This window comes from Capronia coronata (genome assembly GCF_000585585.1).
Source record: "Capronia coronata CBS 617.96 chromosome Unknown acBCG-supercont1.6, whole genome shotgun sequence".
NCBI classification, from domain to species: Eukaryota; Fungi; Ascomycota; class Eurotiomycetes; order Chaetothyriales; family Herpotrichiellaceae; genus Capronia; species Capronia coronata.
In genome coordinates, this window is record NW_006912898.1 from 1,680,987 (window position 1) to 1,699,031 (window position 18,045).

At 52.2% G+C, this 18,045-nt stretch overlaps 8 protein-coding genes across 8 annotated transcripts; 5 read left to right on the plus strand and 3 right to left on the minus strand.

Moving 5' to 3' along the window:
* Window positions 1–1,556: 1,556 nt before the first annotated feature.
* Window positions 1,557–2,471, plus strand: A1O1_07279 (uncharacterized protein; the record flags this gene model as incomplete). The annotated part of the gene is made up of 1 exon (XM_007728151.1): window positions 1,557–2,471. One exon carries the CDS (start codon window positions 1,557–1,559, stop codon window positions 2,469–2,471), a length of 915 nt encoding a protein of 304 aa, XP_007726341.1.
* Window positions 2,472–2,851: 380 nt separating this feature from the next.
* Window positions 2,852–3,296, minus strand: A1O1_07280 (DNA-directed RNA polymerase I, II, and III subunit RPABC5; the record flags this gene model as incomplete). Its single annotated transcript, XM_007728152.1, has 4 exons — window positions 2,852–2,888; window positions 2,975–3,061; window positions 3,150–3,208; window positions 3,261–3,296. 4 exons carry the CDS (start codon window positions 3,294–3,296, stop codon window positions 2,852–2,854), a joined length of 219 nt encoding a protein of 72 aa, XP_007726342.1.
* Window positions 3,297–3,611: 315 nt separating this feature from the next.
* A1O1_07281 (uncharacterized protein) lies at window positions 3,612–6,554 on the plus strand (the record flags this gene model as incomplete). Its single annotated transcript, XM_007728153.1, has 1 exon — window positions 3,612–6,554. The coding sequence occupies one exon, from the start codon at window positions 3,612–3,614 to the stop codon at window positions 6,552–6,554; it is 2,943 nt and encodes a 980-aa protein (XP_007726343.1).
* Window positions 6,555–7,304: 750 nt separating this feature from the next.
* Window positions 7,305–7,625, plus strand: A1O1_07282 (uncharacterized protein; the record flags this gene model as incomplete). Its single annotated transcript, XM_007728154.1, has 1 exon — window positions 7,305–7,625. One exon carries the CDS (start codon window positions 7,305–7,307, stop codon window positions 7,623–7,625), a length of 321 nt encoding a protein of 106 aa, XP_007726344.1.
* Window positions 7,626–8,600: 975 nt separating this feature from the next.
* On the plus strand, window positions 8,601–9,191 carry A1O1_07283 (uncharacterized protein; the record flags this gene model as incomplete). Its single annotated transcript, XM_007728155.1, has 1 exon — window positions 8,601–9,191. One exon carries the CDS (start codon window positions 8,601–8,603, stop codon window positions 9,189–9,191), a length of 591 nt encoding a protein of 196 aa, XP_007726345.1.
* Window positions 9,192–9,981: 790 nt separating this feature from the next.
* A1O1_07284 (uncharacterized protein) lies at window positions 9,982–11,400 on the minus strand (the record flags this gene model as incomplete). The annotated part of the gene is made up of 1 exon (XM_007728156.1): window positions 9,982–11,400. The coding sequence occupies one exon, from the start codon at window positions 11,398–11,400 to the stop codon at window positions 9,982–9,984; it is 1,419 nt and encodes a 472-aa protein (XP_007726346.1).
* A 1,258-nt stretch (window positions 11,401–12,658) lies between these two features.
* On the minus strand, window positions 12,659–13,694 carry A1O1_07285 (uncharacterized protein; the record flags this gene model as incomplete). The annotated part of the gene is made up of 4 exons (XM_007728157.1): window positions 12,659–12,901; window positions 12,964–13,219; window positions 13,267–13,498; window positions 13,559–13,694. 4 exons carry the CDS (start codon window positions 13,692–13,694, stop codon window positions 12,659–12,661), a joined length of 867 nt encoding a protein of 288 aa, XP_007726347.1.
* A 478-nt stretch (window positions 13,695–14,172) lies between these two features.
* On the plus strand, window positions 14,173–18,039 carry A1O1_07286 (pre-mRNA-splicing factor rse1; the record flags this gene model as incomplete). The annotated part of the gene is made up of 3 exons (XM_007728158.1): window positions 14,173–14,416; window positions 14,466–16,539; window positions 16,725–18,039. 3 exons carry the CDS (start codon window positions 14,173–14,175, stop codon window positions 18,037–18,039), a joined length of 3,633 nt encoding a protein of 1,210 aa, XP_007726348.1.
* Window positions 18,040–18,045: the final 6 nt, after the last annotated feature.

The following is an 18,045-nucleotide window of genomic DNA, read 5'->3' on the forward strand; positions in this document are numbered from 1 at the left end:
GCCAAAGTGATCGCAAAAGTCAACAAGCAGTCGTTCAGGAGATGGCCGGTGAAGTGGACCGTCAATGGTGGTAATGGCCCGAAATGGATACACGCCAGGAGGAAGAGGTAGATCACCAACCAATCAACAGCTGCCCGGTTGTTTGAGGCTGACTCCGTCAAAAGTCCTTCCAACGATCATAGGACAATCTCCTGAACCCCTGCAAGCCACTGAACCATATACGGCCATGTCTTTCAGGGTTTCCCCAATTCTTGCAGCTGTGCCCGTGGCGGTGTAAGACCATGAGCCCGCGAGTGGCAGTGGCGGGTGGTTGGACTCTTCTGGACTTCTGGGCGTCAACCAGCACTGCAATTCTGCTTCCGCGCGCATGAAGTGCTGTTCATGTGTTGATTCTGTGGAGAGAGTCTCACAGGATAGTCATGCATGAACACTAGAGTCATGATGCAACAACAATTCCACCCACACATTACTGTTCCCGTCTATTGACCACTTCCGGCCCATCTTGTTTTAGGTTGGTCATCATTACCAAGCGTTGGAGATAGGTATTTGAAAGCAGTTGGCGGCCGATCCCGAATTCTGTGAAGGTCTTCTCAGGGTCAGGGGAAAGGGAAATTGGTTCTGGCTGGCGTGGCTGGCGCCAAGTAGTGGGCGCCAGTCGCTTGCAGGTCCGTTTCGTACTAGGAGTAGTTCCGGCCTCTCACCGGGATGAGGCAGGGTGTGGTTGGCGTAACAGTGTCCTGATTCGGGGCAGCGGTCAGAAGGATTCATGGTGTCAGCCCTCGAGATCATGGAATCCATTTTTTATGCTGGCTGCTTTTCGGCCTGGTAAGTCACTTGCCTGGTGCCTGCCAGTGTGGTACCTGCATCCACGCAAGACAGGGAAGCCGTATAGGGCCTAGCGTGGATTAGGATCAAGCAATTGCCAAGTCTGACAGCCAAGCCCCAGGCCGGCCAATGACATATCGCAAGGCTCGTATCTCTTGCTCCATCATCAAACTCGGTCTTTTTGTCCAATTTCCACCTTGTGGGCACCATTTGCAGCCTCCAAATCGAAAAACTCCACGATGAGCATATCTTTCCACCTTTCTGCTTTACTTCATACACCACAACCGAACTCCGGTCACACGTTCCCCGCGTCTCGATCCCATCGCTTCGCCCGACGACAGCCCTATGGTCCATTTTTAGACCCCGGCCAGAAGCGACCATAACGTCAGCACACCCAGATTTGTGAGGATCTCTCTCTTTTCTGCGTCAACGATCCGCGTGGTGGTATCATTGTCCAGGGCGGCTAGTGTTTGTTGTTGTGGACATTGGATACGAACGGCGAGAAGTCATCATTGCAGGCGCAGAATATACCCGGGAGATGTGTCCGTATTTGGAAGAGCCCCCTGATTCAGCCTTCAATCTCAAGGATCCTATAGTGCTTGATGGTAGGTCGAAGTTTGCTTGGGATCCTCTTTTGATGTCTCTTCATCTCCTCACTCTCTTTTGTTCATGCAGTGTATGATTTGCCTCAGCTCTATCAAAAACCTTCAGCGGCTACATTGCTCCGTACTATGGATCTCCTTTGTTGTGAGACGCCTACTTTCTCGAAAACCGATCGCGCTCGTCGAGTCGAGGTTGCTGAACAAGGCGTTCCACGGTATCTTACCTCGATCGTCTCGTCGAGTCTTTATTGGATCGACGATGACGAGGCCAAGGACTCGATATGGACCGCCGCAAGTGCCCGGTTGAGTGAACGAGCAGGGAGAAATGCGATGCCTTCAATGACTCGCTCTTTCACCATCAACAATACCCTGACGATCAGTCTGCATGAGCCCTCTCTGACCGGCGATAACCTTGGTTTCAAAACCTGGTCGTCATCGCTGTTGTTGTCACAACGATTGATGGACTGCCGTAGGTACATACCCGAAGGATGTACAAAGGTGCTCGAACTTGGAGCGGGCACTGGTCTTGTCGGCATATCTGCGGCTTGCTTATGGAACACGCATGTTCTACTGACCGACTTACCGGAGATCGTCCCCAATCTGCAGCGGAATCTCGAGCAGAATCGAGACGTGATCACACAAAACGGCGGCACTGTCGAAGCACGGGCACTCGATTGGGCCGACGAAACAGACAGTCCTCGTGATGAGCAAGACAAATTCATGGTAATACTGGCAGCGGATCCTATCTATTCTTCAGAACATCCCATATTGCTTGTGAATGCTGTGCGTCGGTGGATTTCTTCATCTCCCGGTGCCAGGTTCATCGTTGAACTGCCATTGCGAGACCGGTTTGATAAGGAAAGACAGGACTTGCGAGATACCCTGCGCATTCACGGCTTTGATCTCGTGGCCGAAGGTACAGATTGTGGCTTCGACGACTGGCAGGGTCGTGATGGTCGTCCAGCTGAAGTGGAATGTTGGTGGAGTGTATGGAAGCCGACTGGGCGAGTTCGGAGTAAGCAGGTTGGGTTGAGTAGACCATGAATACCGCGGGCCACAGCCAAACTATACAGCGCTCCTTGTAGGGCGTCTCAGATTATGGTCGGTTCACACCTGGCCGTGTCGGCTTCCAGACGTTTGCATCCGCTAGATGTTCCACGCTGCTTCCTTTCCATGCCTTCGCCACCTTGTCCGTGGACACACTCCATGCAGAGGTATCGCATCCCTCATGATCGATGCCTTGCTGTGACGAAGAAGCTAGAATGCCGCGTCCTGTCCATTTTGTAACGCCTTGCTTTAATGCATGCCAGATGTAATTTTGTGAAACTCCTTTCTGATCGTTTGCCGGATCGCGGATCACATTTCGTTCGTCCCAAATAACGCCAACCACATCGAATCATCTGAAAACCGTTCTCGTCCGTGCATCACTGCGCCTTCAGTCTTCGTTCGGCGGGGTCGTATCTGTATGCCACGGAAATCTGATCAGCCACTGCAACCAACTTCTACAGGGGGGCGTATATGTTGCGCTTCGAGGAAGGAAAACGTACTGTAGCAGCTTCTCGATCAAGTCCACGTGGGTCATCAACATGCGCCGACAGCAGTACCGCTTTGCGCCCACTTGATCCATCGCCTCCCTATGCCAGCATTCAGAATCAGCCGGTGTTTCTAGTATATCTCGCCGCATACTATGCCCCAGGCGAGTGGCTGAGTTCGCACACTTACCCATCAGGTATGCCTTCCTCGAGCAATTTCATGTAGCGCTCCCATTTATCGGCAATCACCTGCGGCATGTCAGTCTTTGTCCGTCAGAAGATGACGAAGTAGTAAACCTACCTTCCCGCAGGAGAAGCAACGAATTGGGATAATCATCTTGCACAGATACGCGAGAGATAGTAGACGTTGCTGAAGACGAAACCCAAGTTTCTTTGATCAACAGGCCAGAAAATTGCCTCGCGAATCCAACAGAAATTCCGCGGGAGGAAAGACTGCGGGCGGATGAGGAAACTCTGCCGAGTCCAACTTGGCAGACACGGCAAACCTTCCCTTCTTGACAGTGGAAGACTGGTGCGGAGAAAAAAGTTCAGATTTCACGAGACTGCGCCAAACTTGAATGCTACAAACAAAGCTTGCAAGACAATTGAGAGCCGCGGACTTGTTCTTGTTGTCCGTGTTCGCCGAGTGAAGATGTCGCAGCTAGTGAAGAGGGATGCTGATACCGCATTCGAGGGCAGTGCGAATGGCAGTCCTCATGCACTCAAGCGCCAGAGAAAGAGGAGAGCGCGAAAGAGCGAGGACGAGGACGCTCTAAAACCTCCGAAGACCGAGTCATCTCCTACTGCGGTGTCATCTGCAAAGCAAACGAGAAAGCAGGCCGCGAAATTGCAAGATATTGTTGGCCCAACGCAAGTCTCAAAAGTAACAGACAAGACCGACATACCACCAAAATCCCAGGTGGAAGAGCTGATGAGCAAGTCAGCTGGTGCAGAAGATGGGCCAGCTGGCAAACCGCCTTCCACGGAAGATACCACCAAGGCTATAGTAAAGAAACCAAAAAGAGCTCAGCAGAAATTCTTGCAAATTGAGAAGAGAAGAGGGAAGCAAACAGAGGTGGATAACAACGGGTGGTCTCTATCCCCGAGCACGGGCGGCGTCTTTGTTGACCAGGATCCCCTTTTGACGGACAATGATCAATATCTGATTCTCCCGACGCACTCGGAGATTCATGTTTATTCCACCAAAACCTCGCTGCTGGTTAGAAGCTTCCGCGTCGATAACAAGTCCGATATTACAAGTTGCGCCCTCTCCTCCGCCGACCCAAGGAGAGTGTATGTCACCAGCTCGCGAGGGCTTCTTTCTTTGTTCGATTGGACAACAGGCGAAAAGCTCAGTCGTCATAACACCGGACGGGGACTGCAGCAAGTGTTGCCTCTGACGTCCGTGAGTGGGAAAGAGACAATACTTGCTTTACAAGACGTTCAATCCAGCAAATCCGCTCTCATCTTTGATGCCAACCTATTCACCAATCAGTTGAAGGAAATAACGACGGTTCTCCACAGAGTTGGCGTTGCGCCCATCATCAGGTCATTCGCCAGTGGAAGTGTCTTGATTGCTTGTGCAGCAGACAGACTTTTGGTTGGTCAGTCACAAATTGATGCTGATGGCAAGCTTTCATTGGATTACACCTGGAGAGAAGTGTCTGTCTCTGCACCGATTCTAAGCTTCGACGCTCAGATCAACGTGGGCAAATCGAAAAGTGGCAGGAAGGTGCCTTTGGTAGATGTCGTGCTCGGGTTGAACAGCGGGGTCATTGTTTACTACGAAGATCTTCTGTTCAAACTCATTGGCAAGGAGAAAAAGAACTCGACAGACGAGATAGTAGCACGCAAACTCCACTGGCACAGGACGGGGGTCAACTCGGTGAAATGGTCTCGAGATGGCAACTACATCATTTCCGGAGGAAACGAGACAGTGCTCGTCATCTGGCAATTGGACACGAATCAGAGGCAATATCTGCCTCATCTGTCGACCCCCATTCTTGGATTGACCGTCTCTGCTACGGGGTCAGCATATGCCTTACGGCTGGGCGACAACTCCGTCATGGTCCTGTCGACGGCAGATCTGCTACCCTTTTCGAGCATCAGCGGGCTGGCCTTGGGAGATGTCCAGTCGACTTCTTCCACGATGCTACTGCATCCGACAAGTGCAAATCGACTCCTAGCAGCGGCCACTGCTAATGCTGTCACACATGGGTCTCGCCGAGGCAGAGGCTCGACTCTCCTGCAAGTCTACGATCTCGAGTCCAACCTTCAACTCGGCCGACAGGCTCTGACGAGGAACATGACAACGGCAAAGAACGTGGCTCCTAGTGGTGACATAGTCAGGGAACCCAATGTGACCCATGTTGCTATCAGCCACGACGGGAAGTGGTTAGCAACAGTTGACGAATGGCAGCCGAACGAGCAAGACATTGAGACAATGTACATTGACGCGGACGATGCGTCAACACGAGGTGCGGCAGTCGAAACGACTCTCAAGTTCTGGCATTGGAATGAAGATGAGGGCACGTGGGAGCTGGTCACTCGGGTTGATGAACCTCACAAGCCAGGTGTTGGCTCTGTTCTCGGTCTGAGCGTCAATCCGACCAAAGTCGAGATTACTACTATCGGTTCGGATGCTTCTGTTCGACTGTGGACTCCCAAAGCGCGACACCGTAACGGCGTTGCTGTCAAGAACCAGTCCAACGAGCAGCTGTACACCTGGGCGACCTCGAAGACGATAAACTGCGAATCAGAGGCGCAGGGTCGAGCTGGACCTGCAACATCTGCAGCAGTCACCTATTCCGACGACGGTTCGGTACTGACGGCTTCGTGGTCTGGGCCAGCGTCGGCCCATCGGTATGTCCAGCTCATCGATCCTGCGACGGGCCAGATCTGTGGTTCCCAACCGGACCTTCTGTCGCCGGGCGAGGGCAAGCTTGCCTTCGTAGGCCGTTACCTTGTCTGTCTGTCTCAGTATCTCAACATCTTCGATACTCTGACCAGCAGGATCGTCGCGAGTGTCGGTCTCGACCCAGAGTACGTTGCACCGGGTAGTAATAGCCCAAGCCATCTTGCCACGAACAAATTGGACGGCACTGTTGCTGTCAGCATTTCACGTGCTGACAAACCTCGAGCGACCAAACTGGTTGTCCTGAGTCTTCGCACAGGCGAGTTGAAGTGTGTGCACGAGACTTCCTTCACTGGGGCGCTGAAGGGACTGCTCGCCCTGACGACCACCCCAGGTTATTTGATGATCGACGACAAGAATCGGTGTCGATCACTAAGACCAGCAGGGGCTTGGAATGTCGGTCACGGCGGATCGGCCGACGCACAGCAGGAGTCCGATCTCGTCACGAGAAGCCTGGACAGTATTTTCGGCAAGGGTCATACGACTGCCGTTGCGGAGGCCTCCCAAGCCGGTAGAGAGCCGCAGAGACTGTTGACGGCCGCGTCTACGGATGCTACAGCTACAAATCCCACGTCTGGGGCCGGAGGTCTGGACAGCGTGTTGAATATCGTGTCCTCGACTCAGGCGCCAACCCCGGAGCAGCTGTTCCAGAGAGTGGTAGGAGTTCTAGCGCGGGCATAGATGGTTGAGGTTGGAATAACACAGCTCAGTCGTGAGGTGGTTTGTACCGAGCGGATCCTTTAGCTAGGCAAGGCCCCAAAAGAGAGCGAAACAGGCTACCATTCATGAGACAGTTCATTCCATATACTGGTGCGTCCAGTCTCCAGGGAAGACAGGACTTGACTATAATCAGCTTATGCGAGGACTGACGAGTAATAAATCTCCTTCGGCCTGGCATCCATATCGGCCGGAGACGCAGATGAGCCAAAGGAACTCCCGCTCACCACCACCACCACCACCACTACCACCCCTGCGAACGAAGCGCAGACAAACATCAGCAGCTTAGCACAAGCCGCAGGACCGAGGCAAGAGAGCATTTAGGGCCGGCAGATAGGGTTCTGCGTTTAGTTTCAGGTAGATACATAGATAGAGGTCCAAGACGACTCCAAGAGTCAAAGTCATACAGTCATACAGTCATACAGATATAAATGAGCCTCCCCGCTCTTCTCTTTCCCCCCGCACCCCATATTGGACTTGACCCGAACTCCCTTCCCATTCACCTACCCTATATAACCTACCTATCTACTTTGTGTGCCTTACACAACCTCCAACCTTGACAGCAGAGCTCAGTACAGTACAGTCAGTGCAGTCGAGGTTCAAACCGAGTGCGAAAAAGCCAGAAGAAAGAAGAAACAGAAGACCCAACGGCCCTCTCCCCTCCCTTTTGGTCTCACGAACACATCTCCAAACAAGATCCAATTCCCCCCAAACATGCCTGCCAACGCAACAGTCCTGTATCCGGCCGAATCGGACGCGACGTTCGACATGGCGTACTACCTCAAAACACACATGCCGCTGGTCTATGAGAAATGGGCCAAATACGGCCTCACGGGCTGGGAAGTCATCGAGTTCGCTCCAGGCCCCGACGGCTCCAAGCCATACAGTGTCGCGGGAGTGCTGCATTGGGAGTCGGCGGACAATATTGGCAAAGCGATGGGAGGTGAAGAGACTGCCGCTGTGATGGAGGATGTCAAGAACTTCAGTAACAAGAGTCCGGTGTTCCTGATTGGGAATGTTGTTGGGACTTCGTGAGATATTCTCTCACTTTCACAGGTCCTTCTCGTGGCGAAGGAGCTAGGCGGAAAGAATAAGCATGAAGGATTCCATTGGATATATCTGGAAGGCCGGTGATAAGAGTATGTCAAGGCGACAACTGACGAGGAGTGTGGTTATGAACTGAGGACGAGTCCTCATGTTGGATACGAGATATATGGTCCAATTCGTTGAGATACAAATGCATCATGTCCAGATATCGACTCGAGCGTTGCAGATCGTACTACCTCGTCCTTGTTTTTCTCCTTCTGAATGGTGATTTGGAAGACGTGGCCAGCCGAAAAAGAAGCAGGTCATGGACAAGCACGAGGCGAAAGACCAAGGGATTCCTACAAGATGCTTACCTTCCGATGTACTAGGGACAGTCTGTCTTCCTGGCAGCTAGTCCGACTGCTCATCTACCATGGTTCCACTTGAGGATTGATACTGGTACCTACCTACCTACCATCCCAGAGTAAGGGCTACAGGATAAAATATTGGCCGACCTCACCGCACCGCTGCTTACTGATTAGTAAGACGACTGACTAACTCTGCTCCTATAGGAGGCCATCTTCGGTTCGATGTTTATCAAAAGATGCCTTATTCTAGATACAACGGAGAGAGTCCCATCTGTCCATAAGGTGGTAAGCGCTAATCATGCTTGCGGGTGTGTTGGTGTGCACAGGGCGTGTTTGAAGTCAGCCAGCCATCAATGCACGAAGGATATTGTATTGGGACCCCGATTGGGACCACTTGACAGCCTCGTCTTTTGGTTCTTCATCGTCGCGACCAGAGCCTCCCTCTGTCCACGCCTACTACCTAATTTCTTCTCTAAGATGGAAAGATCGGTCTACTCATAGACTGACAGATTGTAGATGATCCAGACAGACCACTCTCCCCATCCACTGACCACAAATTCCATGCCAACATCATATCCATCACAAGAACCTGGAAACCGTCCCAACCCATCATATCATGTCTTTGCTCCTGACCTTGCCATTCGAAATCCGTCTACAGGTCTGGACCCTCGTCGTCGGCCCTCACACAGTCGAACCATGCAAAGTATCCACAACCCGAGACGGAGACGGAGACCGTACAAGGATCTGCAGACCCGAAAAATGCGGTCGCGAGAACTTCAACATCTACACGTGTCTGGATACCCGGTTGTTGCGCGTCAACCGACAGATCCACGACGAAGTCCGACCGTTGCTGATGGGCCTCACTGGATCGCCGAAAGAGACAACGAAACGCTTTGTCGTCTGCGACGGGGTCTGTCTGGAGAGACTGTTTCTCGGCACGAGGCCACAGGATCGACGCTGGATTCGGTATATCCAGGTCCGGCTGTTTGTTGGGGATGCGAGGCCCGAGGTCCTGCTGGCCAAGAGAGGCCACGGGTTGCTGGAATATGGCGAAGCTTGTTGTGGTGCTTTTGTGCAGAGTGCGTTGAGCTGTTCGGGGGTGGGAGGGTTGGTGGATGCAGTTCCGTCGGAGAAGGAGAAGAAGGTCGAAGTCGAGGAAGATGAAAGAGGACGCAGGACGTTATGGGTCGACCTGGTTCTGGGGTGATTCAGTCTCCAATGCCGTCCGTGCGAGCTGGAGCTGGCGAGAAAAAGGGGATTCCATCGCTTGATTTCGGTCCTAGTAACCGTGTCTGTACCAGGTACGGCTGTCTGGGGAGAGGAATCGTCTCGTGCAGTGCAGTGGTTTGATGCTACATGCCGCTCCATCACATCCTTGGACAAACAAAGCCACTGCATGAGATGCCAATGTCAGAGAATACCAAGAGTGTCGGTCAGTCTTTCAGTCAGTTGATGGGTCTGGGTCAAGTTGCAGAGCAGCCTAGAAAGGAAGGGGGAAAAAGAGAGAGGCATACACCATGCCTGGGAGATTCTGAATGCGGCCATGTCCAGCCTGGCCAGGGCAGCAGAGATATTAGTATGCCATACCTGAACCTTCCAACGCCGAATGAGCAGGAACCGTCTTCTGGGCTTCAATCAATGCAGCATGCCACTTTGCAGTCCACTCATCCAGATCACGGCGAATCAATCCAGGATGTACTTCAGCAGAGATGGATTGGTACTCCCGTGGCCCAGAGAAAGACGGGTTACTTGAACGAAAGAGACTTTCAAAAAATCAAGGGCCAGAGGAATTTGGAATGGAAGGTCAGTAAAAGAATGCGTTGCGCACGAGATGCTCATTGCAGGAAACCGCTTTCATCATGTGTACATTGCAAGCTTGCCGGTTCAAGACCGCTTGAACTCCTCCGGTCAAACTCCCAGGATAGGTATAATGAAGAAAAAGTCCGAACAGAACCCGACTCTCATTGACTGGACTGACATGCTGACACTGAAAGAACTCACGGATTGCTGAGCAGATACTCTATGGCTCCGTTGACGCTGCCACCGGTCCTCCGCAGTGCCTGGATGTTGCGGTCAAAGTCGTAGAAGCCCATATCATTGAGTTGCTGCAATTGAGTCGCATATCGTTCTTCCGGTGGTCGATTGTCGGGTGGCGAAGTTGGCCGCGCAGCTCCCAGCAGATCGAACAAACCCCCATAGTTGGCCCCTTCAGTACCCGCGCCACCCATATTACCCGCACCGCCACCCAGACCTCCTCCCATGCCGCCCATGGCTTGCATAAACTGAGCCATCGCCTCCGGATTCTGCAAGAACGGGTTGTTCTGAGGTGCGAAAGGATTCACCGGAGGTGGTGCGCCTGTGCCGGCACCAGCACCTGCTTGTGGTTGCCCAAACATTGCAGGATTGAACAAGGCGGCAAACGGATTCGGTGGCTGTTGTTGCTGCTGACCTTGCGTAGCTGAATCGGCCCCATCATTTTGAGCAGCGGTATTATTCTGTGATCCCGGGCTCGTCGTCGCCTGGTTGGGCATTGGAAAGGGTGGCATGAAAAGACTTCCAAAAGGATTCGCTCCAAGACCGCCGCCTCCTCCCAAGGCAGCGAAGGGGTTTGGCGGAGGTTGCTGTTGCTGTTGTCCGGCTTGAGTGTTCGCATCACCTCCAGCATTCGGCGTGTCCGTCGTATTGACAACGCCAGGTGCCGGAAAAGCCTCCTGACCGCCACCACCAAATGGTCCCATTCCCATTGCTGACTGCATTTGAATGACCGATCGAATTGCCTGGGGATCTGTCATGACGCGGCGAAAATAGTCGGATTGCAGTAGCTGTCTTGCTTGCGGACCCATTGCTCTCAGTTGGGGGCTCTGGTTGATCATCATGTCTACAATTTGAGGGTTGTTCATCGCTTCTCTCATCATCTGCTGGAAGTTTGGATCTTCCAACTGCCGCACAAAGTCATCCGGACTTTGAGGGGTCTGGAACATACTGGCATTCGGGAGCTGTGCAAAGCCGGCATATCTTGCGCCAGTCAGCCCGGCCAAGGGGTCATTTCCGGTGCCGGACGCCAAATTCTGAGGCACGCCGGCAACTTGTGGTGCTGCGCCAGGCGAGGAGGTGGAAGTAGATGATTGCGCCGCCGGATTCTGTCGTTGATTGCTTGCGGCGCTCTTGACAAGATGCATAGTGTTCCCTTCCTTCACATTGTGCTGGGCGAGTGTTTCATTATCTTTCAATACCTTGCCGCTGTAAATCAACCGCTGGGCCGACGCAGGAACATTGGCATATTCCTCGGACGCAAGCTTATTCTTCAGATCGATTGTCGTTGTTGAAAGAGGCAGGGTCAATGTGTACTTCTGGCCGCCAGACGACTTGACATGGAAGGTGACAGTGGCATCCTCAGTGCCTGAAGCATCGGCCATGGTAGCAATGCCGCTCAGTCAAATCTATCGCAGTATGACGGTTGACGATAGGGTATGAGGATTATAGATAAAGGTGGAGTCGGGTTGTGAAAACGGTGATATTCAGGATAGAGGTCGCAGCGTTCGAAGGCTGAGGATGAGTTGTGCTATGACACTGTGTCGGGTAGAAGATGGAAGAAGATGGAGGAAGGGCGAGATACCTAGGTAGGTGATCGATCGTCGTGTTTCTCAATGGTCAAGGAAGGAAAAGGGTGGTGAAGACGACAAGCGACAAGAGGCAAGCTGGCCGATTTGTAGGAGTAGTAACAAACCACCGAGTGAGTTGTTCTTGTACGGGTTGCAAGTTTCCTGTCCTCGGCATTTGACCAACAGCAAAGCAACTTTCTTAGCAGATCGTCATCACCAGATGACTGCCTGGCCTCCAAACTACACTTAGTAATAATAAGTGGCAGAGGAGAGGGACGGGGGGTGTGTGACGCTTCCGATGGCATCAGTTTCGGTGGGACCGAGGGGCAGCGGTGCCGCTGCTTTGCGCCCAATGTAAAGAGGATACTAATAATAATGCCTACTGGTGGGCGTCCTTAGCCCCCAGCGATCCTACGGTCTCCAATTTGTAAGGGCGCCTCAGGCACAAGCCTCCACCTGTACTAGGTAGGTACCTACCTAACCTACCTAGTGGTGCAACGCACTCGCGCTCAGGCTGGCGGCCAACACTGCAGGCTGACCATTTCCTGGGCGGCTCAAGCAATGCAGTGCAGTGGTGAATCTGCTCGGCAGAAGGCGCCGCTTTAAAGTCCACCTGCTCGCGACTCACCCTCCTCTTACCTATACTCACCTTCCCACTCGCCCTGTAACTCACCCTCGCCTTGACGGTTGAATTTATCCTGCAGTCCTTCTGCGCGCCTTTTCCAAACTAGAACTTAAAAACGACAACCCTCAGCTGAGTTGAATAGTTTCTGTGACCTTTACGATTGCCTTTTGGCTTGCGATTCCCTGAGGGCGAACAATACCAGTTTTTCCCGAGATCTTCCTGGGTCCAGACGAGCATCACCGGTAAGGTAGATTGTTCTCCGATGACGAGATCGGGACACTGCGAGGCAGGCAAGCCAGAGAGTTTCTCCTGGCTTGCGAGGAAAGCCTATACTTGAACATCCATGCTGAAGCACGGTCAAAGACACCTGAACTTATTAGGCGTTTAGGCAGAAGACCGTGGAGATACGGGAGAAGCCAAAGACTGGGTAAAGTGAAATGTCCTTCTTTACAAAGACTCGAGCGGCTCCAAAGCCGCTCGAACAATACTCTTGGGGTCATCCCGCTGTATACTATGGCCCGCTCCCGCCGCAACTATGCACTTGATGTCCGGGTGACTCCGGGCAAGAGCATCAGCTTGCGCAGGCTTAAAGACAGCGTCTTTCAGAGGATCTGCTCCAATAATGACCATCTCAACTCCATCGCTGGCCGCTGGCGGTAAGTCTTTCGTGCACGACCAAGGTCGATATTTCTGTCAGAAAGGTCAGACTCAATCCAAGATTCCCAGGTTTCGGGAGGCAATCCACTGCATACGGTGCCAATATACTCGACTGCTTCAGCGTCGGCAAGCGCGACAGCCATACTCTTCACGACACAAGTTACTGGGTCCCAGCTCGGGAATCTCTCCTGAAACTGCTGTGGTGAAGTTCTTGTCTTGATGTTTTCTAAATCGCTCCTCATGATAACTTCTATTTCGCTTTCACTGAGTTCTAAAGCCTGGGGATGTGGTGTTAGCTTATGTGGTGAGATCGAATGACTTTGTCTTCTGGTGAGTAGCGACATGGCTAAGCTGTGGGGCCCGAGGCTTGCGCATATATTGGGATGCTGGCTTCTCACTGGAGAGGATGAGAACTGACCGGGTCGACAAGAACAAACCGCTTGGGCTTCGTCTTCAGGTGAGGATAGAGGCCAAGAGAAACAGGTCCGCCCAAGGAGTGGCCGATCAGTAAGTCGATGTATCGATGAGAGACTTGCGGTAAGATATCTTCAACGAGGTCGTCGCGCTCGTAGGTATTGCTCCTTGCAGCCAGTCCATGACCAAGAAGATCGGGGGCAATGACATAGTAGCCTGGGACAGGTCAGAAGAAACGAAGAGAGAGATGTAATGCGTCAGTGGCAGGATAGTTACCTTGTTTGACTAGCTCGGGAGCAACCGTAACCCAGCATTGCGAATTACTGCTGAGCCCGTGGATGAGCACGGCTGTCTTTGGAGCAAGGGGAGAGCCCCATGTTGTTGCGGAACAGAGGTGAGCTTTGGATGCCATTGCCTGCTGGATTTGGGGACGCAGACACTGTCTGTGCCTACCTTAGTGCCTCTGAATGTTGGAAAAGAACAAGTGCCGACATCAACGAGTGGTTGGCTTTTCAAAATCGGTAGGTAAGGTAAACATGGAGTTGACAAGGCTGTGCTTTTCGTATACAACGTGACAATCAGGGCGGCATCACCTTCTTTCCCGATCAGGCGGGAGCAGATTTACCACGCCTTGGCACAACCTGGACCTTTTTCCGCCTCGCGTTGATACAGAAAAGACCACTACTACAAGGCTCTGCTTGATTCATTCGGGTCTACGTCGACTCGCACACGGAGGAGCTCTGTGCATATTCTTATTGCCGTGAGCTCGAAGTCTTTAGTCGCCTCGGCCACCATGCACGAGATATTCTGATCAGAGAACAACCACTACGAGCCTCATCGCAGGACTCAAAACTGCCACTTTCCCGTGACGCTCTATCCCTCCACCCACCATGGCGACCACAAGCTCTATGTTCATGTATAGCTTGACTATACAGCCGCCGTCAGCCATAACTGCAGCCGTGTTGGGCCAATTTGCCGGTACAAAAGAGCAACAGATCATCACAGCATCTGGCTCGAAGCTCACCATCCACAGACCCGACCCTTCTCAGGGTAAAATCTCGCCGCTGTTTACCCAAGACTGTTTCGGCATCATCAGAAGTTTGGCTGCATTCCGGTTAGCTGGCAGTAGCAAAGGTATGTCACGGTGGCACCCGATTCAATAGCATCGCTAATCCATCACCAGACTACCTGATTGTAGGCTCCGATTCAGGCCGCATCACTATCCTCGACTATGTCAAGGAACACAATCGCTTCAACCGCGTGCACCTCGAGACCTACGGAAAGTCTGGCATTCGAAGAGTAATCCCAGGACAGTACCTCGCAGTTGATCCGAAGGGAAGAGCATGTATTATTGCTTCTGTGGAGAAGAACAAATTGGTCTATGTCTTGAACAGAAATGCTCAAGCCGAGCTGACTATCTCCTCGCCTCTCGAAGCGCATAAACCGCAAACGTTGGTCTTTGACTGCGTGGCCCTGGATGTCGGATATGAGAACCCAATTTTTGCGGCGCTCGAGGTCGACTATACTGAGGTGGACCAAGACCCAACTGGCCAAGCTCTCGAAGAGGTGGAAAAGCTACTTGTTTATTACGAGCTTGACCTTGGACTCAACCACGTCGTCCGCAAATGGGCAGAGCCTGTCGCTCGAGATGCTTCGAAGCTGTTTCAGGTACCTGGTGGATCTGATGGGCCAAGTGGTGTATTGGTTTGTGCAGAGGACAACATCACATATCGACACTCCAATCAAGACGCCTTTCGCGTACCCATACCTCGGAGGCGAGGTGTTCTGGAAAATCCCGAACGAAAACGCCACATTGTGGCAGGAGTCATGCACAAGATGAAAGGCCAGTTTTTCTTACTGCTGCAAACCGAAGACGGTGACCTGTTCAAGGTTACTATCGAGATGGCGGAGGATGACAACGGGCAGCCCACTGGCGAAGTCAAAGCTCTGAAGATCAAATACTTTGACACTGTTCCTGTCGCAAACAGCCTGCACATCCTGAAGAGTGGTTTCTTGTTTGTGGCGAGCGAATGTGGCAACCATCACTTCTACCAGTTCGAAAAGCTCGGAGATGACGACGATGAGACCGAGTTCTCGAGCGACAATTTCCCAGCTGATCCAACCGACTCTTATACACCTGCGTATTTTCATGTCCGGCCACTATCCAACCTCAATCTTGTCCAGACCATCGACGCGGCAAACCCGTTACTCGACTGTAAGGTCGCAAACCTCCTCGACGAAGATGCACCGCAAATATACTCAATATGTGGCGCCGGAGCTCGAAGCAGTTTTAAAACTCTCAAGCACGGCTTGTCGGTATCCGAGATTGTGGAATCTGAACTACCAGATAAACCCGAAGCCGTCTGGACTACGAAACTGACACGCGAGGATGAATACGATGCCTACATCATCCTGTCTTTCAAGACTGGTACTCTTGTGTTAAGCATCGGAGAAACGGTTGAGGAAGTCACCGACACCGGTTTTCTTTCCACTGCTCCTACACTTGCCGTGCAACAGCTTGGTGAGGACGCTCTGATCCAGGTGCACCCGAGAGGGATTCGGCATATCCGGGCAGACAAACGAGTTAATGAGTGGCCTGCACCACAACATCGATCGATAGTCGCAGCTACAACGAATGAGCGTCAGGTCGCCGTGGCCTTAAGTTCTGGAGAGATTGTCTACTTCGAAATGGACACCGACGGCTCTCTAGCGGAATACGACGAGCGAAGAGAAATGACCGGTACAGTCACCTGCTTAAGCTTGGGTGACGTCCCAGAAGGTCGTGTTCGGAGTTCCTTCCTTGCTGTCGGATGCGACGATTCAACAGTGCGCATTTTGAGTCTTGATCCTGATTCAACCTTGGAGAATAAGTCTGTTCAAGCACTTACTTCAGCTCCCTCTGCTTTGTCGATCATGGCAATGGCCGATTCCACCTCCGGAGGAACCACTTTATATCTTCATATTGGGCTCTACTCCGGCGTCTACCTGCGAACAGTTCTAGATGAGATCACCGGAGAGCTGTCCGATACCCGGACTCGCTTCCTTGGATTACGACCGGCAAAACTATTCCGGGTCTCAGTCAAAGGCCAGAATGCTGTCATGGCATTGAGTTCTCGGCCATGGTTGGGGTACACCGACGCACAAACGAACGGGTTCATGTTGACGCCTCTCGACTATGTCGGCCTTCAATACGTCTGGAATTTTACAAGTGAACAGTGCCCCGAAGGGATGGTTGGCATCCAAGGGCAAAACCTGAGGTAAGCCCACATATCCGCCTAAAACAGTCTTTCCTGTGATGAACACATAACTATGCTCTTTCCGAGAGTCTTCGACTCATGCGGACTTCAAACTCTAACCAATTGTTCCTTCTGAAATTTACTTCTTCCTACACTACCTACCGCATTATCCGCAAACATGGGCTGTCCTTCTGACATTCTGATAGGATATTCACAATCGAAGATCTTTCGCGGAATCTACTACAGCAGAATATTCCGCTTCCGTACACTCCTCGGAAATTTGTCAAGCACCCAGATCATCCACTATTCTACGTGATTGGGGCGGACAACAATGTGCTTGCACCGGCAACACGGACAAAACTGCTCAACGAAACACCTGCTGTCAATGGCGATGCAGTTGTACTCCCCCCGGAAGAGTTTGGGTATCCGCGCGGAACCGGCCATTGGGCATCGTCCATTCAGGTCGTGGATCCCGTTACCACCAAATCAGTCGTCTTCACTCTAGATTTGGAGGACAATGAATGTGCCACGAGCATTACCACGGCTTCTTTTGCAAGCCAGGACGACGAGTCGTTCCTGATTGTTGGCACGGCCAAGGACCTCGTTGTTAGTCCTCGGTCATTCTCTGCTGGATTCATTCATGTCTATCGCTTCCACGAGGATGGTAAAGAGCTTGAGTTCATTCATAAGACAAAGGTGGAGCAACCTCCTACTGCACTCCTTGCATTCCAAGGACGCCTCCTGGCGGGCGTCGGGCCGGACTTGAGGATTTACGACCTGGGAATGAAGCAAATGCTCCGGAAATGCCAAGTGAGCACACCTAATCTCATCGTCGGCCTTCAGACGCAAGGCAGCAGAATCATTGTCAGCGACATTCAGGAGAGCGTCACCTACTGCGTCTACAAATTCCAGGAGAACAAGCTCATTCCATTTGCCGATGATGTTGTTGCTCGGTGGACAACGTGCGCCACCATGGTCGACTACGAGACTGTGGCAGGAGGGGACAAATTCGGCAATCTCTGGCTGCTAAGATGCCCCCAAAAGGTCTCGGAAGAAGCAGACGAGGATAACTCGGGTGTCCACCTCCTCCATGAAAGGCAATACCTCAATGGTACACCAAATCGGCTGAGCTTGATGATCCATTACTTCCCTGGAGATATCCCGACCAGTATTCAGAAGACGAATCTGGTCGCCGGAGGCCGTGATGTTATCTTCTGGACAGGCTTTCAGGGAACGCTCGGCATTCTTGTGCCTTTTGTCGGCCGGGAGGATGTTGATTTTTTCCAATCCTTGGAAATGCAACTGGCTTCAAGCAACGGCAACCCACCGCTTTTGGGTCGTGACCATCTTATGTACCGCTCATACTATGCGCCCTCCAAGGGTGTCATCGACGGCGACCTCTGTGAAACATTTTTCCTCCTACCCAACGACAAGAAGTTAATGATCGCCGGCGAACTGGATCGCTCGGTCCGGGAGATCGAACGCAAGATATCAGATATGAGGACAAGAGTCGCTTACTGATATTGG